General features: G+C 40.9%; 1 protein-coding gene across 16 annotated transcripts in view; it reads left to right on the forward strand.

The window, feature by feature from the left end:
* Positions 1-1,390: 1,390 nt before the first annotated feature.
* Positions 1,391-27,971, forward strand: part of LOC120515605 (receptor-type tyrosine-protein phosphatase eta-like) — a 210,608-nt gene continuing 184,027 nt past the window's right edge. For 5 of the 16 annotated variants that reach the window (XM_039736731.1, XM_039736755.1, XM_039736763.1 and 2 more), the window contains exon 1: positions 1,405-1,575. In XM_039736731.1, coding sequence (XP_039592665.1) covers positions 1,510-1,575 — 66 coding nt within the window. In that variant the 5' untranslated portion in view covers positions 1,405-1,509. Of the gene's footprint in view, positions 1,576-27,971 lie in introns of all 16 variants that reach the window. The other 11 variants (XM_039736721.1, XM_039736798.1, XM_039736782.1 and 8 more) reach the window with 8 other exon arrangements.

The following is a 27,971-nucleotide window of genomic DNA, read 5'->3' on the forward strand; positions in this document are numbered from 1 at the left end:
CCGGGGTTTGTTTCCTGCCTTACGCCCTGTGTTGGCTGGGATTGGCTCCAGCAGACCCCCGTGACCCTGTAGTTAGGATATAGCGGGTTGGATAATAGATGGATTTCTTGCTATTTCACGAAATGGTCGGCCAATGTAGCATATACACTGGTCATTTCTAGTAATTCGCACTTTGGCCACACTTCTCAGCCAAAATGTGAAATGACCGGCCAATTCAGGAACTGGCCGAACTTTGGATTTTGGCCGTAACATATATATTAAAAATAGCAGTGGCCCTAGCACCGCCCCCTGCTGGTCACCACTCTTAAAATCCCTCACTTCTGATGAGGTTCCTCGCACCATCACCCTCTGCTTCCTGTGTCTGAGTCAATTCTGCATCCATTTAAAAACATCACCCTGAACTCCCACTTCTATTAGTTTGATGCCCAGCCTCTCAAGTGGCACCTTATCAAATGCTTTCTGAAAGTCCAGATCAATAATATCATACACTCCGCTTTGATTGTATCCTTTTGTTGCCTCCTCATAGAATTCCAGCATAGTCATAGTAAAACACGACCCACCTCTTCTGAACCCAAACTGACTGTTCAGTAAACTCCTGTCCATGCCAGGTGTTGCTCAATCTTATCCTTAATAATTCCTTCTATTAATTTTCCTGTGAAGTATTTTAAGCTTACATGATGAGATACAATTGGTTAGATTTCTCTTTTTTTTTCAAATGGAGCTCGGGCTGGTGAAGTGACTTGCTCAGGGTCACACAGTATCACTTGCAGGATCTGAACCCACAACCTCAGGGTTTAAAGTTCAAAGCCTCTGACTTGTAGGAGACCATTACCTTTTGTTGGAAGCGATGGTGGTGAGGGACTGAGCTCACCCTTGACTGACGACATTGTCAGGTTATAAAAGAAAATGTTTTAAAGAGCAAGGAGGTGTTTTTTTTGTTTGTTTGGGTTGTGCTGGATAAAATGTGGGTGGCTGCGTTGTACGTTTTGTAAATAATGCAGGTGCCTGAATGGGCAGTGTGTGCGGGAAATGTTTCAACAAAAAATGTCACATTGGTACAACAATCCGGGCGCGAAGATTAGATAATACGTGTTTAAAGTCACCTAATGGATAAAAGTTGATGCATAGCTAAATTCGGTGTGTCCCAGTAGAAGGAATGAGGATATTTCTCATCAGTAACACTGAAAGCCGGTCAGTCCGCATTTAGGAATGCGTATCTTGGTACATACTTTGAATACTCTTTAACATTGTTATTTGATTCAAAAGTTGGGGAAGGGTGTGTGTTTGAGGCTTCAGATCGTCTCACCTGCAGTGAAGTTCGACTGAAAATCTGGCAGCAGTGACAGGCGCGGGTGCTGCAGTGCTCGTGGGTGTGTTTGCGCGCGCGCGCGCGCGTGCTCGCTCATTCGCGTCTGCAGGTCTCTCTCACTCTGGCGGTTTTTGGCCCTTCGGCAGTCACGCGGGTGTCGAGCATCCGTGAACGATTCTATGAGACCTAAAGTTTAAAATATGAAACTACAAGGAGTAAACGAATTCAACATATTTGTTGCCGTTTTCTGCGTGCTCACCTTTCAGGTAAGTTATTTAGCAATATTTTTTGTCACGTTAAAAAAGTTTTAAAGCTTTTGGGGCCAAACTTGTCGGCCGTGTAAGGTGCGTGTCACTGGCAAACGAAATGCGGCGGAGCAATGTTTGTCAAGTCACTTTAGCTACTCATTCTTTTGAACGACAATGTTATATTTTAGTTATACATGAATTGTTTAACGTTCCTTGTAAGCTGATTTTTTACTTATATACGCTCAATGCTTCAGCCGACACCATCAACCCAGTTCAGGACTAAGCGAGTTAAGAAATGACTGACATCTGGATATGTCACATATATTGTTTGTTCGTTTTATTCTTTACCTTAGAATAGACAAACTTACACAATATAATTAACAATTGCATTCCAAAAACAAACGGTTCCGGTCAACAAAAATACTAGTTTTTTGAGTTATAACTAAAATAAGTAGATCGTCCAACACACATCAACCTGTAAGGTGAGTTAGCGTTTTTTCCTTTACATTTAAAAGTAATTTAATTGCCATGTGCTTAATAACTAGCAGTATAAACCCAAACTTGTAAGCCTGCTACACAAAAACTTTGCTCTAAAGTAGTAAACAACATGTAATAGTATTTTTAGCGTCATCCATTTAAAAAAAAATCAACTTATCTAGGGCAAGGGGGCAGCTGGAGCCAAACCCACAAGCACAACCCCTGAACAGCAAGAGTGGCGTTTGGGGGTGGCAAGTGGGGCGACCTCCCCAGGTCCCGTGCCCCTTATGAGGTCCGCGTGTCCCATTTGAGCGAATTTGTCAAGTTATATTCTCCAGTATATATATATATATATATATACAGGTCCTTCTCAAAAAATTTGCATATTGTGATAAAGTTCATTATTTTCTGTAATGTACTGATAAACATTAGACTTTCATATATTTTAGATTCATTACACACAACTGAAGTAGTTCAAGCCTTTTATTGTTTTAATATTGATGATTTTGGCATACAGCTCATGAAAACCCAAAATTCTCAAAAAATTAGCATATTTCATCCGACCAATAAAAGAAAAGTGTTTTTAATACAAAAAAAGTCAACCTTCAAATAATTATGTTCAGTTATGCACTCAATATTTGGTCGGGAATCCTTTTGTAGAAATGACTGCTTCAATACGGCGTGGCATGAAGGCAATCAGCCTGTGGCATTACTGAGGTGTTATGGAGGGCCAGGATGCTTTGATAGCGACCTTAAGCTCATCCAGAGTGTTGGGTCTTGTGTCTCTCAACTTTCTCTTCACAATATCCCACAGATTCTCTATGGGGTTCAGGTTAGGAGAGTTGGCAGGCCAATTGAGCACAGTAATACCATGGTCAGTAAACCATTTACCAGTGGTTTTGGCACTGTGAGCAGGTGCCAGGTCGTGCTGAAAAATGAAATCATCTCCATAAAGCTTTTCAGCAGATGGAAGCATGAAGTGCTCCAAAATCTCCTGATAGCTAGCTGCATTGACCCTGCCCTTGATAAAACACAGTGGACCAACACCAGCAGCTGACATGGCACCCCAGACCATCACTGACTGTGGGTACTTGACACTGGACTTCAGGCATTTTGACATTTCCCTCTCCCCAGTCTTCCTCCAGACTCTGGCACCTTGATTTCCGAATGACATGCAAAATGTGCTTTCATTCGAAAAAAGTACTTTGGACCACTGAGCAACAGTCCAGTGCTGCTTCTCTGTAGCCCAGGTCAGGCGCTTCTGCCGCTGTTTCTGGTTCAAAAGTGGCTTGACCTGGGGAATGCGGCACCTGTAGCCCATTTCCTGCACACGCCTGTACACGGTGGCTCTGGATGTTTCTACTCCAGACTCAGTCCACTGCTTCCGCAGGTCCCCCAAGGTCTGGAATCGGTCCTTCTCCACAATCTTCCTCAGGGTCCGGTCACCTCTTCTCGTTGTGCAGCATTTTCTGCCACACTTTTTCCTTCCCACAGACTTCCCACTGAGGTGCCTTGATACAACACTCTGGGAACAGCCTATTCATTCAGAAATTTCTTTCTGTGTCTTACCCTCTTGCTTGAGGGTGTCAATGATGGCCTTCTGGACAGCAGTCAGGTCGGCAGTCTCACCCATGATTGCGGTTTTGAGTAATGAACCAGGCTGGGAGTTTTTAAAAGCCTCAGGAATCTTTTGCAGGTGTTTAGAGTTAATTAGTTGATTCAGATGATTAGGTTAATAGCTTGTTTAGAGAACCTTTTCATGATATGCTAATTTTTTGAGATAGGAATTTTGGGTTTTCATGAGCTGTATGCCAAAATCATCAATATTAAAACAATAAAAGGCTTGAACTACTTCAGTTGTGTGTAATGAATCTAAAATATATGAAAGTCTAATGTTTATCAGTACATTACAGAAAATAATGAACTTTATCACAATATGCTAATTTTTTGAGAAGGACCTGTATATGATATGCTTCTAAGAGGAACCCTTTTTTAAATCCCTCTTCAAGATAAAATTCCCTACATGTACATCTTTGAAGACATTCCATAGTCCACCTTCATCGCCTGAAAAGGGTCGACAGTATAATCCCTTCCTAAAACAGGTGTAGCCCATTAGTTGCTGGGTTGGCTTCTCTAATCTATAGAAAAAGACATTGCAGATCCAGATTAGACTATGAAGATGTCATCCATGACCTTTCTAATCAGAAGGCAAGAAAAGCAGATTGTCATCTCTGAACCTGGAAACTGGTAAGAGATTTCATGATGATACCCATATGTTAATTTCACACTTCCTGTCGAAATACTGAAACTCACATTTTACTTGTAGGCCATAAACATGTCTGAATATTAATGCACAAAAACATGATAACCGGCTGACATGACATCAGTGTGAGTTATGATTATGACATCCTGCATATCGAGACTCAGAGTATACTTTCAGTTTTAGTTCTTTTCTGTAAAGAGGCCCTAATAATTTCCGCATGACACCGCATTGTATTTCGCACTGCATTGCGCATTGTCATGTGCATTTTTTTTTAATAGATTACATCGTTATGTTTTAAAGTCCGTGTGTTATCTTGCAAAAATGTAGCTGAATACTGTAATGAGAAAATCCAGTGTATGTTAACATTATTTTTGTTAAATTCTTGTGCAAGTTTATGCAGTCCACACATACCGGTAACAGCGTTTTATGTAACTGGCCCCACGTGTGGTTGGTCAGCCCTAGGCCCCGCACACCTCTAAGGCCGCCCTTGCTGAACAGGGTGTCACGCTGTCACAATCTGGCAAATTTAACACGCTGGGAGGATGACTGGTTCAAATAAATGACCGTCGTTGAACAGAGTTGAACAACTAGTCCCATTCAGAGGACGATGTCCATTTAGGCAGTACATTCCCAGTAAGCCTGCCAAATATGGGATGAAGGTGTGGTGGTGCTGTGACAGTGCCACATCTTATCCACTGAATGCAGAGGTCTATCTTGGGCGGCAACCGAATGAAGTCAGAGATCATGATCAGGGTGCACGTGTTGTGAAAGCAATGGTATCACCTTGGTACAAAAGTGGTCGTAATGTAGTGGGAGATAACCTGTTTACAAGCGTTGCACTGACAGAAGAATTGCTTACACAGGGTATGACCTATGTAGGAACGATGCGCAAGAATAAACAAGACATTCCTCTGAGCATGATAGCAAAAAACAGAGACGAATTTTCTTCGATCTTTGCATTTGATGGCAACAAAACTTTGGTATCATATGTCCCCAAAAAAGGAAAGTCGGTCATCCTTTTGTCGACAATGCATCACGACAAGGCTGTTGATGGTATGAAACAAAAACCAGAGATCATCCTTCATTATAATGCTACTAAGAGCGTAGATAACATGGATCATTTGGCCTGCATCTACTCTTGCAAACGAAAAATCAACAGGTGGCCAATGGTCCTGTTCTTCAACATGCTTGACACAGCTGCCATTGCCAGTTTCGTGATCTGGATGTGCAATAACCCTGATTGGAACAAGTCATCCAAAGCAATACGTTGTCGCCAGTTCATCGTGAGTCTCGGGGAGTCTCTTGTCGAGCCACTGATTAAAAGACGTTTGGACAATGCAGCCCAGCTCAGAAGACAGATCATGGATGCAATCCAACTTCTAGAGCTGGACTCTGGAGAACTAGAAGCAGGAACTGAGAGACCAGCTAAAATGAAGAAGACACAGGGACGTTGTCACCTGTGCCCGCGTGAGTTTGATAGGAAGACACGCAAATTCTGTGATAAGTGCTCTAGGCCTGCTTGTCCAACACATTCTGTCAATAAATCAAATGTACTTTGTGACAAATGCATATAACTTTAGACATGTCATTTGCAGAAATCTTAAACGTTTGCATCTAAAAGGTGTGATAATATATATTTTACAATCTTATTAGAACATTGGAATTAAAATGGCACTTACATCGCGGCAGTGAAGGGGTCGGCTAGACGGAATATGCATTATATGACCAGTCCCCTCCGCTGACCCCCACTGCCGCAACCCCATTAACTGCACTATTTCACTGCATAAGCTGTGTATGCATCATGCACTTACCTAATAAATGCATCTTAACTTTAGTTCATTGAATTTGAGCTTGGTACCATTGAATTATATATACCAACGAATCGGGGTGCAATTTGAACCCCAAGGACCTGGAACGTAACTTTCTAACAAGGACCCATTGAGGGTTAAATGATAGAAAACCATTATTAAGTTATAACATTAGATTACTTGATGTTTATTTGCCCAGAAACGTACAGCAGCAAAAACATAAAAGTCAAACTTACCAAATTACAGAACAAATAATGCAATTAAATTAAAAGATAGATAGATAAACTATAAATAAATAGTAACTAGCCAACCCGCGGCGTACCATACACCGCATAATCAGGCCGGTTTTTTAATAATTTTTAAGCACAGGGAGAAAATGTAATCGGTAATGTAATAAATCAGCAAGAAAGGCAACACTGTAACAATGCACGGAACGAACCAACACACAATTGTCCGTGCGGCGTAGCGAGGTGGGAGGGCGGTGTGTACAAAGTGCAGGAGCATTTAAGAAGACGCATGTTTGTCGCGGATGCGAATTGCTGTATGTAGCGTGTAAAACAGTTTGCTATAGTGCACGCAGTCGTGTGTCGTAACCGAAAACTCGTTTTTTAAAGACTGCTCACTTCATTGTGTTTTAACCTCAGTTGTAAAGGAATGTTTTAATGATCCCATGGGATACCCCTCGCAAACAGTTTTACACGCTGCATATGGCGATTCGCCTCCGCGAGAAACACGCCTCTATGAACAGTCAACGTGTGGGAGGGGGGTGTGTACAAAGGGTAGGGACGAAAACAGTGGGAGCGTATGAGTCGCACTTAGTGGCAGTTCCACGGTTTGCAGCCTGAATGGGGTTCAACGGCTTATCCACGCCGGGTAGACACACGCTCAATCTCATGCATAATTATTTATTGAATCGTAAACACTTCTGGAAAGACACGGTTGTCTAAAACAGGTTGGTGTGAGAATACAACAGTAAGTGAATGAAAAGATGGAACTCTGGAGAGAGCAAAATACAACACAATAGTGAAGCCGCGGCATAACAAACGCTGCATAATTATTTATTGATGGTTGAACACTTCTGGAAAGACACAGGGACACCCCTCGCAAACTGTTCTACACGCCGCATACAGCGATTCACATCTGCGACAAACAAACTGTTTTACACACTGCATACAGCGAATCACATCCGCGACATGATTTTTCCTAGATGGTCCTGTCGCGTCCAGCCTCGCACTCGAAGCATACACACTGCCTGATCATGTGTCCGCTCGCAAGAGAAACTCACGGAGAGCCGCCCACCAGCTACCTGTGTGTGTGCCTCTGTCTGTCTCTGGCGTGGCTTTCTCTTGCGCTGCCTCTGTGTGAACCGGTGAGGCACAGAGAAGGTCAGCTGCTGACAGAGCGTCTCGACTGTTGCAGGGCCTGCATTGGTGAAGCAGGTGAGACGGTAATGAAACAGAGACACAGGGCTTATTGGTTTTTAAAGACTGATTCCTTCATTGTGCTTTAACCTCAGTTTTAAAGGATTGTTTTAAGGATCCCATGGGATGCCCCTCGCAAACTGTTTCACACGCTGCATATGGTGATTCACCTCCGCGAGAAACATGCCTCTATGAACAGTCAACGTAGCTCGGAGGTACATGACATTAACCTGACCTGCACTGCATGTGGCCTCTACGACAGACGAACATAAATGACGCCATTTTTCTGTGTCGTTGTGTCCGAGTTGGTGGGCGTGGCCCTGCGAGTTGTCGTCGTATCCAATGGTCTTGGAGTTGGTGGGCGTGGCTCCTTCCTGTGTGCGCCATAGGTGTCTCACTTGTCGGCGGCTTAGTGAATCCACGCCCCTTCCGGCGTGCTTTTCATGGTTGTCTTGCCTTAGTGAATTATATATATAGATGTTTGCAATTCAGATACTTTACTTTGCAACCATGCATTGGATTAAGGTTCGATGAATTGTTCTTCAGAGTGCGTAAAGTTAGATGTAAATTATAAATGAAGCATTCCTATCACAAAAATTACAAAAAAAAATCATTATTTTTTAAGCAAAACTTAGATAGATAGATAGATAGATAGAAAGACAGATAGATAAATCTTTATTGTCACTTTTACAAAAGAACAACAAAATTGAAGGTGCTGTTGACTCAGTGTGAGGCATTAGAGTTAAAAAACAAGAAAAGGAACAGTAATAAAAGTACATTACAAATATATACAAATTACACTTGTCATATATACAAATTGCACGGGTTGACTTAAGGTCTATATTACATATTTAGAGAATGATATGGAGCAGTTTTATTTGAGTTCAGGGCCATGATTGCTTTTGGCGGTTTCTCCTGGTTTTCATTGCTCTGTATCTCTTGCCCGATGGCAAAAGCTGGAAGAGGCAATGACCGGGATGTGATGAATCCTGTGAAATGTCTGTTGCTTTTTTGCGGCATCGGGAGGTGTAGATTTGTTCCAGAGTGGGGAGGGTACAGCCGATTGTTCTCTCCGCTGTCCTGACGACCCTGTGGACCGTTTTCCTATCTGCCGTACCGCACACACAGTCCGTACGTGAGCACACTCTCGATGGAGCAGTGATAAAAGGCAAGGAGCAGATTTCTGTGTAGATGGTTCTTTCTGAGGATTCTCAGAAAATACAGTCTCTTCTGCGCCTTCTTTTGTAGCTCCTCAATGTTGGCGCTCCAGGTTAGGTCATCCTCCAGCTCGATGCCCAGAAACCTGAACACCGGTACCCTCTCCACACAGGCCCGCCAATGATGAGCGGTTGGATGTCAGTTTTGTTTTTTCAAAAGTCAATAACAAGCTCCTTCGTGTTTGTGGTGTTGAGGAGCAGGTTATTGACTGTGCACCACTCTGACAGCCGCTCCACCTTGTCCCTGTATGCCAGCTCACCCTCCTTGCCCGAGATGAATAAATTTAAAGAAAGCTCTCATGATCCATTAGTAATACAGAACCTTCTTCTGATATTACAAGCTTCCAACTGATATCTTGATTCTGTGACGCCTAGAAATGTTTTGCTTATTGGCTTGTCTATTTCTGGCAGGTTTACTTAAGATAGCTTTATATACAAGTTTTGTCTTTTATACTCATACCTTTAAGTATTAGATTTAAGTCAAGATTTAGTTGTGAATCCACACTGACTTACTGTACGTTTTATAATAAATTTATATTAGTGATGCATCAAAGGGAAAATATTTAACCTAACCTGAATTTGAGAAAACAATGAACTGAATACAAAATGAAAAATAGCTTATTGAATTGCCTGTTTGGTTTTGTGTCATTGCATAAATCCTGAATTAAATCACTTTGACTTTAAGTTATGCTTTTAGATAGATAGATAGATAGATAGATAGATAGATAGATAGATAGATAGATAGATACTTTATTAATCCCAAGGGGAAATTCACATAATCCAGCAGCAGTATACTGATACAAAGAAACAATATTAAATTAAATAATAATAAAAATGAAAAAAAAAAATGAAAAAAATTAAAATAAAATTAATGATAGCATTTACTCCCCCTGGTGGAATTGAAGAGTCGCATAGTGTGGGGGAGGAACGATCTCCTCAGTCTGTCAATGGAGCAGGATGGTGACAGCAGTGTGTCACTGAAGCTGCTCCTCTGTCTGGAGATGATCCTGTTCAGTGGGTGCAGTGGATTCTCCATGATTGACAGGAGTCTGCTTAGTGCCCGTCGCTCTGCCACAGATGTTAAACTGTCCAACTTTATTCCTACAATAGAGCCTGCCTTCTTAACAAGTTTGTCCAGGCGTGAGGCGTCTTTCATCTTTATGCTGCCATCCCAGCACACCACCGCGTAGAAGAGGGCACTCGCCACAACTGTCTGGTAGAACATCTGCAGCATCTTACTGCAGATGTTGAAGGATGCCTACCTTCTCAGAAAGTATATTCTGCTCTGAGCTTTCTTACATAGAGCATCAGTATTGGCAGTCCAGTCCAATTTGTCATCCAGCTGCACTCCCAGATGTTTATAGGTATGCACCCTCTGCACACAGTCACCTGTGATGATCACAGGGTCCATGAGGGGCCTGGGCCTCCTAAAATCCACCACCAGCTCCTTGGTCTTGTTGGTGTTAAGGTGTAAGTGGTTTGAGTCGCACCATTTAACAAAGTCTTTGATTAACTTTCTGTACTCCTCCTCACTTTTCAGTGAAATCATACACTTGCAAGTTGTTGACAAATCCTTTTGTTATTGAAGTCAGTTGTTTGAATCTTACTGAAAATACTCAACTGATTAATATTAATATACAGTCGTTCAAAGTGCAGTTTTCTAAATAGTAGATAATGACTTACAGAAAACACTGATGCCAATGTGAAATGCCAAATACCTCTTTTGAATTTATATTTTTCCCCATTGCATAAATCCTGAATTAAATCAATTTTACTTTTGATGTTACTTTACAGTAAAATTGAATTGTAAATTTGCAAGTAATTGAAAATCCTTTTATTATTGAAGTCAGTCTTTTCACAGACAACATACTTAAAAACTGAACTAATACATGAATAAATAACAGTAACACAATGTAGCTTTGTACGAGTGTGTAGATACATACGTCCGTCAACCAATTTACACTTTCCCTTCATGCTGACAAATGCAATAAACAGCATGGGAATGTAGGGAAAGGTACAAACAGCTTGTTCAAATTATCTTAGCTTAGTGAATGTGTTCTTGCATTTTGCTTGATTTTAATTTTTTTATTTATTTATACTTTTATTTAACCAGGAAGTCCCATTGAGATTAAAATCTATTTTGCAAGAGAGATCTTGCCAAGGTAACAGCCATACACACTCACAACATGTTAACATGTACAATGTAATACACAACATACAAGGGACGTTCAAAATGTTTCGGTGCTTTTATATTTTCGTTGTAAACGGTGAAGGCAGGAAGAGTAATAATTGGGCATTAAAAAGTTGGTGTGACGCTGGAAAAATTGCATTGCAAAGGATGGTGACTGTCTAGAAAAGTGATGTCATTTGGCTTTGAAAGTCTTAATAAATAGAGTTAAAAAATTGTGGAAACGTTTTGAACATCCCTCATATTTTCAATGTAAGCATATATAACAACAACAACAGAATTTATTCAGATAGCACATTTTCATACAAATGATGTAGCTCAAAGTGCTTTACAAGATGAAGCAAGAAAAGTTTATTAAAAATAAAAATATAAAAACAAGATTAGGGAATACTAAATAACAAAGAATAAATTGAGGTCCAATGGGCAGGAGGACAGAAGAAACAAAAAAAAGAAAAAAAAACTCCAGAGGGCTGAAAAAAAATTCTGTAGGGTTTTTGAGGCCACGAGACCATCCAGCCCCACTCTGGGCATTCTACCTGACATCAATGATCTCAACCAGTTTTCAAATGGTTTTCTGGCTTCACATGGAAGAATTACATGTTGATAGTCATATGGACATCTGGCCTTCAATCCATCAATGTAGGGACTGCGTGGTGCCCTCATCAGGTGGTGGTGGGGACGCAGATCGCCTCTGCAGAAAACTGGAAAAAGAACAGCAGAGAAAGTAAGAGTTAGTACGGATTGTGGATCCATGATAAAAACGATAATTCAATGTATATACAGAATATCAGGGTTACACTAAAACGAAGCTATGAGAAAGCCATATTACAATAACAGGTTTTTAGCAGTTTTTTTAAATGCTCCACCATATTAGTCTGGCGATTTTCTCTTAGTAAGCTACTGCAGATTTTAGGTGCATAACAGCAGAAGGCGCCTCATCACTTCTTTTTAAGTTTAGCTCTTGGAATTACGAGCAGACCCACATTTGAAGATCTAAGGTTACGATTTGAAGCATGAGGTGAAAGGCATTCCGAAATATAGTATGGTGCGACAACAAAAATAATGTGAACTGTTTATTTTATTTATTTAATTATTTCATATAATGTAATATACTGTTGTGGAATATGGCCGGCAACTTACCCAGCCAATACCCCCAAGACACCAGATTGAGCCGTCCCTGCAACATGGAGGGGCCTGAATTCCAGCAGGACATCATAGAACTTGGAGTCTTTCATCACAGCCCTGCTGGATAACGTGGGGGCCGCCAGGAAATGCTGCAGGGAGGCCCAGGGACGTGTTTTTCCTTATAGCCGAGTGGAGGGAAAGAACAACGTACTTCTGGGCTGAAGACAAGGAGTTTTCACCTGACCCGGAAGTGTTATAAAGTCACATGGACTGAGGGACAGAAACACTTCCAGGTCAAGAACTTTAAAAGGACTGTGGGAGATGTGGAGGTGTGGAGGATTATTATTAGTGTGTATTGTATGATTATTGTGGTTAGTATTGAAGGTATAGTGGAAGTGAAGGTGCTTTGTGCACTTTATTGTACAGATAAAATAATTATTTGGACTTTTATCTGGCGTGTGACGCATTGTCTGAGGGTTCAAGGGGATGACAGCGCCCCCTATCTGTCACACTGTACAGCATATCTATACTAATAAAAGGCAAAGCCCTCACTGACTGACTGACTGACTGACTCACTCACTCACTCACTCACTGACTCATCACTAATTCTCCAACTTCCCGTGTAGGTGGAAGGCTGAAATTTGGCAGGCTCATTCCTTACAGCTTACTTACAAAAGTTGGGCAGGTTTCATTTCGAAATTCAACGCATAATGGTCATAACTAGAAGCTATTTTTCTCCATTTACTGTAATGGAGTTGAGATCGAAAGCCGTGTGGGGCAGAGTTTCGTGTGACATCATCACGCCTCCCACGTAATTACGCAGTACGTAGAAAACCAGGAAGAGCTCCAAAAACTGGTGAAGAAAACATACATTATATAATTAAGAAGGCAGCGAAACAATTAAAAGCGAGCGAGTGACATATAAAACCATATTCAGCGGCTCACGTGAACTGACGCAGTGTGCAGACAAAAAGCAACAGCTCCAAAGAGTGCTGAACAAAAACCGAATTATATTGCTACGCTCAAATAGATAAACCACACGCCGTGGCGCAATAGTAGAGGCTTCGCCTCTAGCGCTGACGTCCGAGGTTCAATTCCCGAGAGGGGATGCACTGAGTATGTACGCGCGCTTCCCGATACATTTTACCTTCGCATCCCCTTGGTTTCAGACGTATGAAAAAATATGCGGTTAACAGAAAGACAGATCACCAATTGAAGCTTTATGAATAATGGATACTTTATTCGCGATCAATGATTGTTTTGGTAAAGCCATACTCAGTGTATTCATTAGATGAACGGTAAAAAAGTAAGAGCGAGGGGAGGGTAACTTATTGAGGCACGCAGGCAAAACCACAATAGCATGCAGGCTCGATGTACTGTAGTGCGCGTCAACTCGATCTGAATTGCGCGATCACATTTGAAAAAATATATCTTTTCAAGTTCTATTTAGTCCATATGTGTCAAACTCAAGGCCCACGGGCCACATCAGGCCCGGCGTGTAATTATATCTGGCCGTCGAGATCATTTTATACACTGTATTATTGTTATTAATGGCCCGGGGATATGAAGCACTGGTAACACAATAAACTACAGATCCCATAATGCAGCGCTTCAGCTGCCTTGCCGAACACTTACCGTGTTAATCAAGTCTAGCTTATGATGCTGCAAGTTATTGCGAAGCTAGCTCACATGATGCTGAAGAGAAAAGGTGATTCTGAACATAGAGCCTTTAAAAACCGATGGGAGGCTGAGTATATGTTTACTGACATTGCCGGTAAACCCGTGTGTCTCATTTGTGGAGCTAATGTGGCTGTAATTACAGAATTTAATCTAAGACGGCACTATGAGACAAAACATCAAGATAACCTGAAAGACCTGAATGCAATGCACAAGATACAGAAAGCAGAAGAGTTAAAGAAGAATCTGACACTTCAGCAGACGTTTTACCTGTGCAAAATCACAAAGTGATTTCAAGTGAAGCTACTTTTATGGGAGACACAAATGCACCAGTGCAACGTGCCCCACTTTCCCTGTTGCCAAGTAATGTTGAACCAAATCAGGACAACGGTGTTCCCAAATACGCACTTTGCTGATAAACTGAGCGCACTGTGCACTGAGTTCGCACAGCGCTTTGGTGACTTTGAAGAACAAAAAAAGAATTTTGAGTTGTTTCGCAACCCATTTGCCGTCGATGTGGAAACTGCACCTGTGCAGATTCAGATGGAGGTGATTGAGCTGCAGTGTAATGGCACACTGAAGGCAAAGTACAATACTGCACGGCCCGTACAGTTTATTCACTCCATTCCCGCAAAAATGCTCCAGCTCCGTCTACATGCGGCTCGAACCTTGTGCATGTTTGGTAGCACATATCTGTGTGAGAAGCTCTTCTCAGTCATGAAGACTAAGAAAACAGCACACAGGAGTCGCCTCACTGATGAGCACCTGCAGTCCATCCTGAGAATCTCCACAACACAGAACCTCACAGCAAAAAGAAACGAACCTGTGGCCAAAAAAAGATGCCAGGCGTCCAGCTCTGATAAAATGACATATGAGCAAAGACAACTGAATGATTTGATTTGTTATTGCTGAAAAGAACACATTTTATTTATATTTCCAGGTTTTGTTATGCAGCATGTTCATATTTGAATTTGTATAATTTTGACAGGATATATTTTTATGGAGAGCAAAATCTTTTGGGATATTTAAAATTTAAGTTTATTTTTATATAAAATTACATAAGAGTAAAGAAATTTGAATGTTTGTTCTTTTAACGTTTACTTTATTTCTAACTTGTATAATTTAGACAGGATTTATTTTTATGGAGAGCAAAATATTATAAGTTATTTAAGGTTTGAGTTGATTTATTCCGGAATAATATTCTGTCGACTAAATAAAAATTCCTTCTATTTAAAATTTAAATAGAACTTGAACAGAAACGATAGTTCATAATATCCAGGCAGACTTGCACGTAAGAGCGAGAGTCATCCATTTTAACAAGCAGCGTATTGCACTGATACGAAATAGCCTACCCATTTAATTATTTAGGAATGGATAAATAAATTAAGATTTTGTACAAATAATGTTTTTCATTTTTCTTCCTTCATGGATTCTGGCACCCCCAACAACAGCTGCTGAGCACCCCCAAAGACTGTATATATGTGTGTGTATATATATATATATATGTATTTGTGTGTATATGTATGGATATGTATATATATATATATGTTTATATGTGTGTGTGTATATATATATATATATATATATATATATACCAGCAACACTCATGACAATGACAAAACAATTACATTGTCAATCATGTTATAAATCAATCAATCAATCAACATTTATTTATACTGTATAGCACATATTCATACAAAAAAATGTAGCTCAAAGTGCTTTACAAAATGAATAGAAAAATAGAAGACACAATAAAAAATAAACATAAGTCAACATTAATTAACATAGAATAAGAGTAAGGTCTGATGGCCAGGGTGGACAGAAAAAACAAAAAAAAAAAACTCCAAAGGCTGGAGAAAAAAATAAAATCTGTAGGGGTTTCTACCATTTAAATGTAGGAAACCAAGACCTGTTCTACTTTTGAGATCTGACGCGATAGATACAAATTGAACTGGGCTAGGATTTAGCTCTGCATTTCCAGACAGCAACAATAAAAGCATAACCAAAAATTGTGATTTTAGTATAACAAAAAAATACAAACACAAATACAAAAAATATATTTTCAGAATCACCATCATCTAAAAGTGTAAAAAAAATAATCCTCTGGAACAATGAAATGGACACACAACAATATTAAATTTTGAAGAAACAACATCTCATTGACTTGCACTTGAAAATGATAAATCTTCAGTTGTTGATGTGGACTAATTGGCCGATGATATGACTCAAAAATACTCGTCAAGTAAGTTGATAGATAGATAGATAGATAGATAGATAGATACTTTATTAATCCCAAGGGGAAATTCACATAATTCAGCAGCAGTATACTGATACAAAGAAACAATATTAAATTAAATAGTAATAAAAATGAAAAAAAAGAAAAAAATTAAAATAAAATTAATGTTAGCATTTACTCCCCCGGGTAGAATTGAAGAGTCAGTCGCATAGTGTGGGGGAGGAACGATCTCCTCAGTCTGTCACTGAAGCTACTGCTCTGCCTGGAGATGATCCTGTTCAGTGGATGCAGTGGATTATTCATGATTGACAGGAGTTTGCTTAATGCCCGTCGCTCTGCTATAGATGTTAAACTGTCCAACTTTATTCCTACAATAGAGCCTGCCTTCTTAACAAGTTTGTCCAGGCGTGAGGCGTCTTTCATCTTTATGCTGCCATCCCAGCACACCACCGCGTAGAAGAGGGCACTCGCCACAACCGTCTGGTAGAACATCTGCAGCATCTTATTGCAGATGTTGAAGGATGCCTACCTTCTCAGAAAGTATAGTCTGCTCTGACCTTTCTTACATAGAGCAATCAGTATTGGCAGTCCAGTCCAATTTGTCATACAGCTGCGCTCCCAGATATTTAAAGGTCTGTACCCTCTGCACAGTCACCTCTGATGATCACAGGGTCCATGAGGGGCCTAGGCCTCCTAAAATCCACCACCAGCTCCTTGGTCTTGCTGGTGTTAAGGTGTAAGTGGTTTGAGTCGCACCATTTAACAAAGTCTTTGATTAGCTTCCTGTACTCCTCCTCCTGCCCACTCCTGATGCAGCCCACAATAGCAGTGTCATCAGCGAACCTTTGCACGTGGCAGGACTCCGAGTCATATTGGAAGTCTGATGTGCATAGATTGAACAGGACCGGAGAAAGTACAGTCCCCTGCGGCACCCCTGTATTGCTGCACACAATATGAGACCTGCAGTTCCCAAGACGCACATATTGAGGTCTGTCTGTAAGATAGTCCATGATCCATGCCACCAGGTGTGAGTCTACTCCCATCTCAGTCAGCTTATCCCTAAGGAGCAGAGGTTGGATGGTTTTGAAGACGCTAGAGAAGTCCAAAAACATAATTCTTACAGCACCACTGCCTCTGTCCAGTTGTCTGGAGTGCAACAAAATGAGAACACTTTCCCTCTTGTACGCATTTAATTCATTTAATCCAAGGTTGCACTAATTAAGCACCAAGAATATAAAAAAGAGCAGAATGGCAATCTGAAATGCCGTTTTGTTGAAAAATAGACCAGGTAGCAGTACAGAGTCTAAACTGAACAATGAAGATATTCTCATCTGCAGATCAGGAGAAATGCAATTGTTTCAACTTACTCAAAGTCCTATAACAATTCACAGTCTGAAAGTTTTTCACAAAACTCGAAAATATGACATAATTGTATTTAATGTTTAGCTTATTGAAGCCACGTCCTGTTTGAAATGACAGAAGAGCAGAATTGTATTGATCAGCTCATCACATTTTGGTTCAATCAAGGGCTGACACAGGCTGAAATATATTTATGCCTTAGTTTAGAAAATAATAACTTTAGTGTCCATCATTTAAGAAGACAGTTAGCAAGGCGTCAGCTGTAGACATCGCAATCTAAGCGAGCATGATGCCAGGACCAAAGGTTAAGTTTTGTTTTCTGGAGATCGCACTAAAATTATTCCATTATCTCAAGAAAACAAATTTTAATTTTCTCGACATCTCGATAAAATGAGTTCGTTATCTCGAGGAAACAATTAAAAAAAATAACGATATTGCACATCCTCTCTCGGCCTCCGTACATATGTACTATCATGATCACTATGTTATTCTTTCCACTAGAAAAAAATGGCTAGCAGAATGCAGCCTTACTACTAGGACTTTGTCTTTTGATTGATTGTAGTTCTGAATCCATTTGATCCCTGTAAGCTCAATTCCATTGCTCTTTCAGCGTGGATTTTCAATTTTGGTTTGTGCTGTGTACTGTCAAGACACGAATGGATCTAACTCATTAGTTGTGAATTGAAGTTGTATTGCTAAAACTTTCATTCTCTTCAGTTTGGAGTGGGGTGTGATGTTACATCCCATAAAAGGAACTGTATAACACAGATTAATTAAAAAATGACTTCTATGCACAGGCATATAGACATTGGAAACATGTTATGGCAACAATGGGAAGAGCTAAACAAGTTAGTCACAGAGGACATCTATATATAGATGTATATATATCTATATATCTATTCCAGTATATCGCATTAACTTGCTGCGGTGGGCTGGCGCTCTACCCGGCATTTGTTTCTGCCTTGCACTCTGTGTTGGCTGGGATTGGCTCCAGCAGACCCCCGTGACCCTGTGTTAGGATATATAGCGGGTTGGATAATGACTGAGTGACTGACTGCATTAACTTGTCCCACTCCTTTTGTAGTCTAAAATGAAATATCTCTTTATTTCTTCACTACTGCTGTCCTCAATGCTGTTGTGGATTGTTTGGGATTTTCTGAATTTATTTTTATTCAAGAGGGCAAGGTACATATTTAATTCTGAAGAGTTACACAGTGTATTTGTGCCATTTTAGTGCAGTCCAGATGAACTCCTCTTGCTCTGATGTTAAATCATTATATTGATTCATGATGAGTTCACTCTGACATCCACCCCAGACTGGGCCAATTTTTGAATTGCCATTTAATCTATCTACCAGATCTTTAGGAAGTGTGAGAAAAACAGTGCACCCTGTCAAACAACCAAGCACACATGGTGGGAAGAACATGCATACTTCACACTGTTAATCTACCTGAGCCTTGAATTAAGGAAGGGAAAGTTGTGAGGCAGAAGCAATATGCTGGCAAAAAATCACAAATATATTCATGCATAATAATATTAGGAAAAAACATTTTCTAAGACCACACAGTCTGGAACAGGAGGTTGGAGATCATCATAGCAAGCATAAACAATGCCCTGAACAAGGCACCAGTCCATCACAGGGTCAACACACTCACACCACATAAGGACCAATTTAATGTTGCCAATCTGCCCAACCTGCATGTGTTTGGATTGTGGGAGGAAACCGGAGCACCCAGAAGAAATGTGTGCTGACCCTGGTAGCAAATAGCAAACAGATACTGTTAATTAAACATAGACAGCTCAACTAAAGATCACCAGGAATAATATAATGGGGCTGAAATGTCTGTTTGAGAAGACACACATCGTCTTATACAGGGGGTCCTCAAACACGGTCCTGGAGGACCGCGGTGGCTACAGGTTTTTGCTCCAACCCAGTCGCTTAATAAGAAGCCCTTATTGCACAAGTAACACTTCTGCTTCACTTTAGTTGTGTCGCTCGTTAAGATTTTGAACACTTGTTGCTTATTTTCATCTTAAACAGCTGTATTCTTGGTTTTTAATTGCCCCTAATTAGCAATACAGTAATACCTCCTCGATCGCGGGGGTTGCGTTCCAGACCCCGCGATATGTGAAAATCCGCGAAGTAGAAACCATGTTTGTGTGGTTATTTTTATATATTTTAAGCCCTTATAAACTCTCCCACACTGTTAACATTATTAGAGCCCTCTAGACATGAAATAACACCCTTTAGTCAAACGTTTAAACTGTGCTTCATTACAAGACAGAGATGGCAGTTCTTTCTCACAATTAAAAGAAAGCAAACATATCTTATCTTCAAAGGAGCGCCGTCATAAAGGAGCGCGTCAGGAGCAGAGAATGTCAGAGAGCGCTCGCAAAGAAAAGCAAACAATCAAAAAAATCAATACATGCTTTTAAGTATACAGAAGCACCGCGATAAAGCGGCATTTTGTAGAGGAGCGTCCATGTCCTCTGTGCAAACAGTCCCTCTGCTCACACCCCTCCGTCAGGCAGAGAGAGTGAGAAAGATAGAGAGAAGCAAACAAGCGCCACGCGGGAAGCATATCTTATAGCATTGAGGAGTTTTAGTTAATATGTAATACATGCTCTGATTGGGTAGCTTTTAAGCCAACCGCCAATAGCATCCCTTGTATGAAATCAACTGGGCAATCAAACTGAGGAAGCATGTAACCTAAATTAAAAGACCCATTGTCCGCAGAAAGCGGCGAACCAGCGAAAAATCCATGATATATATTTAGATATGCTTACATTTAAAATCCGCGATAGAGTGAAAGCCGCGAAAGTCAAAGCGCGATATAGCGAGGGATTACTGCAACATGCAAATGATGAAAGAGAGAAGCGTTTCTCCATTAAGCTTGTTACCATTTACACCTGTGTGTATTTATCATGCACTATTGGGTTTAATTAAATACTTGGAAGGAAAGTGAAGGACTGAGAATTACTCCTCCATTTTAGACTTCAAATCATTTGGCTGATATTCTTAGAAAGGGAAAGAAAATCTAGAATAAGAGCACTTACAAGCCATGAAATTAAATTATTGGCAAGAATTGCTTTCTAATTAAGCATCCGGGTTAGAACAAAAACCTGCAACCATTGCGGCCCTCCAGAACTGGGATTGAGGACCCCTGATCTAATAGTTCTCACAATTTTGAATGTTGGGTCCTTATTATTTGCTGTTCTCTTTTATGCAATTTTATTGCTTAAATTAAAATTTCCAGACCAACCCAATAACATGCAAGTTAAAATGAACTTAACAGAAGTTTTATACAAAAAAAATTATAAAAGTTAGTGCTAAACAGATACCACAACCTGAGAAGGAAGATGTGCCGGTAACACGCTTTTCTAAGTAATTGTGCTCTGAGTCTAGAATCTTGAGTCCATTCTGTTGTTTCCGTCACATACCTCACATAGAGTTTGAGTGGTGCTTTTTACAGGATGTATAATGTGTACCTTTTTACGAATTTTTTTATTTTAGACAGCAGAAAAGTTGGCTACCAGGCCAGTTGAGTGGTGTTGAAACACAGGTAAAGGGATTTCTGTTTAGATTTCTGGAATGACTTGCTTCTTTCTTATTGGTTCATATGTTCACAAGGGTGCCTTGTCTATTTTTTATTAGTTATACAGATGAGTATGATGATAAGAACAGGTGACTGGGAGGACAGAAAAAAACAAACAAATACTTCCGATAAGCTGGAGAAAAAAAAACCAAACAAAATCTGTAGCGTTCAATGCAAAAACACTGCCCAGCCCTGACTGAGCATTCTACCCAATATAAAGGTCTTCAAGCAAGATACCAAAGAAGCAGCAGTGTTATGAAGGAAATGGTAGCTGCACTTCATATGCTCTGCTGCTGCCACTCTGCTGACTTATTACAGCTGCACAGGTATTGGGGCCCACACCTCTGCTGCCACCACCTTACATAATTTCTTTATGGATGACTTGATTGTTGTAGGGTGGATAGACAATGCATTTGCATTTCCACTGACCGCTGTCTGTTTCTGACCCCTTCAGAATGTCGTCTGTGTGATCTATCACACACAGTTTTTTAAGGTGGTCAAGTGCCATCAGATTGTGACATATGTTAACTTTTGTACCATGCTTTATCTACAAATTCCCACCTCTTACTTTATGCGCTTTAGGCGGAGTGCTGGCTCTGAAGTTAGGGATCTGCACTGGCAATCGGAAGGGAAAAAAAGGGACTCTGCTCTGTTGGACCCTTGAGCAAGGCCCTTAACCTGCAATTGCTGAGTAGTGAGAAAAGCGGTACATAAATGCAAAGAATTATTATTATGCGCTGGTGTCATTTTTGCACTCAAAGCTGATTTTGGACTTGTGATCCCAGTCACTTTCCTAACCCACTGTCATGTCCAAGAAAATATAGAATATATGATTGTGACGATCAGAGAGACACCCGTGTGTTTGTCTTTCTTGTAAAGAAAGTGTGGTGGTAGTTTGTTGATATATTCTGAACTGCGTTAGGTATATAATACCGTATGTTATTTTTGACCCTCAATAAGAGTGAATTTGACATTCCTGCTTTAAAGGGGTCAAATGTTCATTGTGTTTCGCATAACCATTCAAATTTTGAAATATGTTTCTTTATAAAATAAATAGGGCTGCCATGATTTTTGTCCATTACGTCAACTACAAAAAATCGTCGACACGCATTTTGTATTGTCGACGCGTCATAAACAGAACCTTCAATAGAGGCTCCAGTCACAAAGAACCACATTGGTTTTTGTATCTGCAATGCACTACTGTACTTGAACGTCTGAGGGCAGTATCGTTTGTTATTGTTTGTCAAGACTGCACACTGTCCTACCAACGAAGAAGAACGTCTGAGGAGAAGAAGAACTCCTGCTGTGCAACCTTCATTTTTTTAGACAAATCTTTTGTGGTGATAGGAGGGTGATTTAAAACTACTTTAGGCTTAAAATCTTTGCACATGCTCTAATTTCGACTTGTAGTTAACACTTTGGGGTTTTGGCTGTTTTGTTCTTCTGATTTTCCTGGTTTTAACCTCCACCCCTTTAGACTAATATTATTTTTGTTTTGAAATTCTGTGTTTTAAGTGTTTTCCTTATTAAAAGACTGTTCTTTGTGACTTCCTTTTTTGTTCCTATTCCTATTTATTGTTTTTCTCTTTTCTGTCTGGTCCTTAATGGTAATATATGCATGCCTCACAGGCCCCATGTGAGTCTTTAGCGGAAAATATGAGGATATCATAAATGTATACAAAGACATAAATCCCCACGACATACCTGAAAATGTCATTAATAAAGGACTGAAATACTCCCTGTCTCTAGCATGGGGCGCTTGCTCACTGGCATTGTGTTCTTTAAGAAAACACATCCCTTTAGTAACCATGGCGGAAATAATTAGACGAGAGAAATATGGTACAAAAAAGAGATATGTGTATTTACTTTTCTTTAAAATGTAGCTTCCACTCCCAATAAACAATGTATAATTATTTATACATAATATCCCAGCCAAAGAGAAGCCTTTGGAACAGTACAATCATCATCCAGTTCTACAGCTGGGAATACTGATGAATGCACATCATCCAGGCTTCTTGTTGTTCTTTTTGAATATACATATTCACATATTTTGCAGAACTGGTGAACATTTATAAAACTTGCCAAGAAGTAACTGGCATCTAAGCTGTACTCCTTTCAGAACAACATAACACCTGCTCAAAAGGCTATGGCCCTGGCCATATATATCGAGCAGCACAATATTATTTTTTTAAATAGCCTGCCTGTGACCCTCTGGGCTTGCTACTTTGAGTAGTTGTTCAAAGCTGATCCTCTGGCTAGGATGTTGGATAATTCTGGGTCCATGGTTCTTGAAGCTGATCCTCCAATTAGCTATGAACCACCCAATCTCACTGAGATTGCATAGGTGGTGAATCAGCTGAGAGACGGGAAAGGATGAAGGGATCTGTGGTATCCGTGGCGAACTCCTCCTTGCTGGTGGTAAGGCTGGCCTCCTAGCATTGCAAGCAATCTTTGCTTCCATTTGGGAGACGGATGTCATTCCAACTGACCGGAAAACAGGACTTGTCGTCCCTATCTGGAAAGGGAAGGGTGATTTTCTGGATTGCGGTAACTACAGGGGGATAACTCTGCTCTCAGTCCCGTGTAAGGTCCTTGCTAGGATTATCCTCAGTAGGATCCATGATCACTTGCTCACCTCCTGGAGACCAGAGCAGTCTGATTTTTTATGCCTTAGAACTCCTTTATACTTCACATTCAGAACGGGTACGTGCACACATCATGCCAACCCCTTGTTGCCAGCGTTTATTTGATGCGTCCTCTCTGCAGGTCCTCAGAAATTAACGTGATGCGTGCGTTGAGTTGCAGTACCAGCAAAAAATCGGGAGGCACAGTGTGATAAAAGTCAGAATGTGACGTCAGAGTCTCTGTTTACTATCTACATGTTACAGAAAGCCGCTTTGAGGATCCTCCAGAATCGAAGTGTATTTCTTGATGTTTGATGAGTAGTTCAGTGTGGTGAAGCAAAATGCCGACATACAAATGCATTTGTGGTGTTTTTATATTCAAATATATTCCCAACGTAATGACACAATACCTTTTAAAAGTCTCACATGCCGTCTTTTTTTTTTTTTCACAACAGCATCAGAATGTACAGTGCTGTATTTGAGCCACAGAGAAAGAAATTAAGGGCATGGTGAAAAGATCTATTTTATGATTAAAGTTGAAATTTTGGCTTTAATCCCAAAATGTCCACTTTAACCTTGTAGTTTACTTTGTCATTAAAGCATACCGTCATAAATGTTATCTTAAAACCAACTCAGTTGTTAATCTCTATGTGCTTCTGGGGTTTCTTCCTGACCTGACAGCAGCAATAGATCGCCACACAGAACACATTAACTTTATGATATTCCAGCTTTTTGCACATTTAGAATCCTTAGATTTATACTTGATATCACTTTCATGAAGAAATGCATTAAATTATGTATGTTACATTTTACAGATTAAGTTGTTAATTTCATTTAAATAATGAATACTGATATAGTATCTATCTATCTATCTATCTATCTATCTATCTATCTATCTATCTATCTATCTATCTATCTATCTATCTATCTATAATTACACATGTTGTGGTGACACAGTGACAGAGCGGTAGCGCTGCTGCCTCGCAAGGAGTCACATCCCTGTCGTTCCCTGCCTGGATTTTGCATGTTTTCATGGTGGGTTTCCACAGTTTGCTCTGGGTTTCCTTCTAAAGACATGAAATTTTGGGGGTTTGGTGACACTAAAATGCCACCAGTGTATATGTGTGCTTGTGTTCACCTTGCGAGGAGCTGATGCTCCATCCAGGGATTGTTTCTGTCTAATGCCTCATACTTGCTGCAATGGGCAAATCCCTGGATTGACGGATGTAATCATTAAACATCCTTTTCAGAGATATTGTGGTAAGGTGTCCTAAGTATTTAATGGATGTTTCAGGCAATTCAAAACACAGGGAAACCGGACCTATTCTCACATGACATCGGGCACTGCCACCTGGTTGAATTTTCCAGATTTATGTAAAGCACGCATGCAAGTATAAACAGTTAAACACTTGCGTAGAAGGAGGATCAGATGGAGCATGTGTCTCGTTGTCTGAAGTATAAATCTGGCCTAAGAAATCTACCATTGACCACATCCTGGCACTGAGGAGTCCCATGGTGCTCTAAAGAGAAAATTGGCAGAGTTTCTGTGCAGCTTTTGTCGATTTTTGTAAAGCATTTGACTCGGTTGATCAAGTTGCCCTGTGTGACATCCTGAGGCATTGCGGGATCCCCTCAAAAGTTGCTGGATATCATGGCCGGCCTGTACACTGGTACTGTGAGTGCTATGCAGAGTGGAGGCAGGACCTCAGCATTTTTCCCAGTTGATTCTGCGGTTCGTCTGGGAAGTGTTCTGCTTCTACTCTGTCCAATGCTTGCATGGACTGGATGTTGGGCAGTGTTGTGGAGTCCAGTGGCTGTGGGGCATCTGTTGGTGAAGAAAGATTCATGGGTCTTGACTTTGCTGATGATGCTGTGATCTTCGCGGAGTCAATGGAGGCTCTGATCGGGGCGTCTGAGAGACTGAGTGAGGAGTCTGAGTGTCTGGGCTTGGGAGTGTCCTGGATAAAAACCAACATCCAGGCCTTTAATGACGTCTTGGACACGGCCATTAGCAGTGTGTCTGTTTGCGAAGAGAGTGTCGTCCTCGTTGTGAGGTTTACTTACCTTGGCAGTGACATTCATGTCTCTGGTGACTCTTCTTATAAAGTCAGTAGACAGATTGGGAGAGCATGGGGGCTCATGAGGTCACTGGAAAGGGGCGTGTGGCGCTCCCAATATCTGCAAAAGGATGAAGGTCCAAGTCCTTAGAGTTCTGGTGCTTCCTGTCTTGCTATATGGTTGCGAGACATGGACGCTATCCAGTGACCTGAGACGATGTCTGGACTCCTTTGGTACTGTGTCTCTCCGGAAATTTCTTGGGTACTGTTGGTTTGACTTCGTGTCAAATGAGTAGTTGCTCATGGAGTCCCGAATGAGGCACATTATCTGCATTGTGAGGGAGCATCAGTTACGGCACTACAGCCATGTGGCGTGATTACCCGAGGGTGATCCAGCTTGTAGGATCCTCATTGTTGGGGACCTGAGTGGCTGGACCAGGCCAAGGGGTCGCCCACGTAACACCTGGCTGATGCAGATAGAGGGTCATTTCCGGAGGGTGGGACTGGACTGCATGTCTGCCTGGGGGGTTGCCAACTGGGATCCCGAGTTGTTTCATTGTGTAGTGGGTGCGGCAACGCACTGTATCAGTGCATGCTCCACAACTTGACTTGACTTGTAGAATCAACTCTCTGTAGCGGGCAGCAAGGCGGCCGTGCGGCACATGCGTTCTGGCACCTTTCTCATCCTTACCACATTCGCTGTCACTTCCCCTACCTCTTCATATCTTAAATCATTTGTGATGGACGGCCGGGGTTCCTGCCTGGACGGGACACCCTTTCCAGGAGAAGACCGGGGGAATGGGCATACTGTCAGTAGTACCTCCCCTGGGACACGAAAGGGCAGCACTCTTGATTTACGTCGGGGCTATGGAATTGGGGCTTGGAGGCTCAACCCAGTAGAGGTCCATGGCCACCGACAGGGGGTGCCTGGACAGTTCCAGAGTCTGAACATGCAGCACTTCCGCCACACCCAGAAGTGCTGCCAGAAGAAAAGCGGGGCTCCGGTTCAGCACTTCTGCCACACGCGGAAGTGCTGCTGGATGTTAATCAAGGGACACGTGGAGCACTTCCGGGTGCTCTATAAAGGAGGCCGTCTCACACCATTCCTAAACCAGAGTTGGGAGGAGGAAGACAAAGCTTGGAAAGAAAGGAGTAGAGGAGAGTTGGGAAGAGAAGGACTGAATACTGTTTTGAAACACTGTGTTGTGTGCAAGATACTAGTGTAAATAAACGTGTGTGTTTTGGACATACAGTGTCTGTCTGTCTGTGCCTGGGCCCTTGCCTTCTACACATTCTTGAGGCAGATTGAAGACTTAAGTGCGTACTAAGTAATTGCAACACAAACACTGACTTAAACCAGTTTTAACGCGAAAAGATGCCAACAGAAGAAGAGAAGAAGCGGGCCGCTAGGGTGGAGAAAAGAAGAGTTGCTCAGGAAGCAGCGAGCACATCAACCTCTCAGCAAACAAATGATAAACGTACAGAGAAAGAGGATGAGAAATAGGAATGGTCAAGTCAAGTGGATTCTCTGCACGTTATCGTTACTGGTTTGAATATAACTATATAGAATCTTGGAGTTACACTTTGTATATATACAACAGGTGTGTGTCACTGGAAGGTGACCTAGATTTAATCGAGATGGTTTGGATAATTAATAAACAGACTAACAATCATTAGTTCGTCACTAACATTAAATGCGCAACACATTTTGTACACAATTAATTTCTTGATACAGTTAAACATTCTATTTTTATTAGCCAGCATGAAAACACATAAATGTGTAATCCCATCCATTTTGTGAAGAACCTTACATTTCACTTTAATTAATTAGTGAACTTATTTTTTGCTCAGTAAGCTTTCCTGCAGCTGAGGCCTGATTTATTTCTAATCATGAAGTCATCTTTTGTTGTATGAAGAAATGTGAACACCATGCCTACCAGTGAGAAATGCTTACATTTTGCACATCTGATATTGTACTTGTAATGCCTATGCCACTAGTGATGTTTAAGCAGCGTTGATCTCAAACATATAAAACTGATCACTACAACAAAACATTTGGAAAGACTCATAGTATCTTAGATCAGCGTGGATTAATAATAATCTACGTTTTACGGACACCAGTGACTGTAACCCTCCTTTAGCAGCACCTTAGTTTAGCTAACAGAGAGACTGACAGTGAGATGACAGCCTCAGATCACCTACATATATGCTTAACTCTCTAGTTAAAACATATGAGACCAATTACAGTGGATGTTTGCTGGTTTTCTTTTGTGGCAGAGTTGAGAACCTGTCCGATATCATTTGAAGCAATATGTTGAAAAAGGTACTCATACTTGAAGTACAATCCTTAAGTGTCTTTTTAGGTT

This window comes from Polypterus senegalus, chromosome 1, assembly GCF_016835505.1.
Source record: "Polypterus senegalus isolate Bchr_013 chromosome 1, ASM1683550v1, whole genome shotgun sequence".
In the NCBI taxonomy this organism is placed as follows: Eukaryota; Metazoa; Chordata; class Cladistia; order Polypteriformes; family Polypteridae; genus Polypterus; species Polypterus senegalus.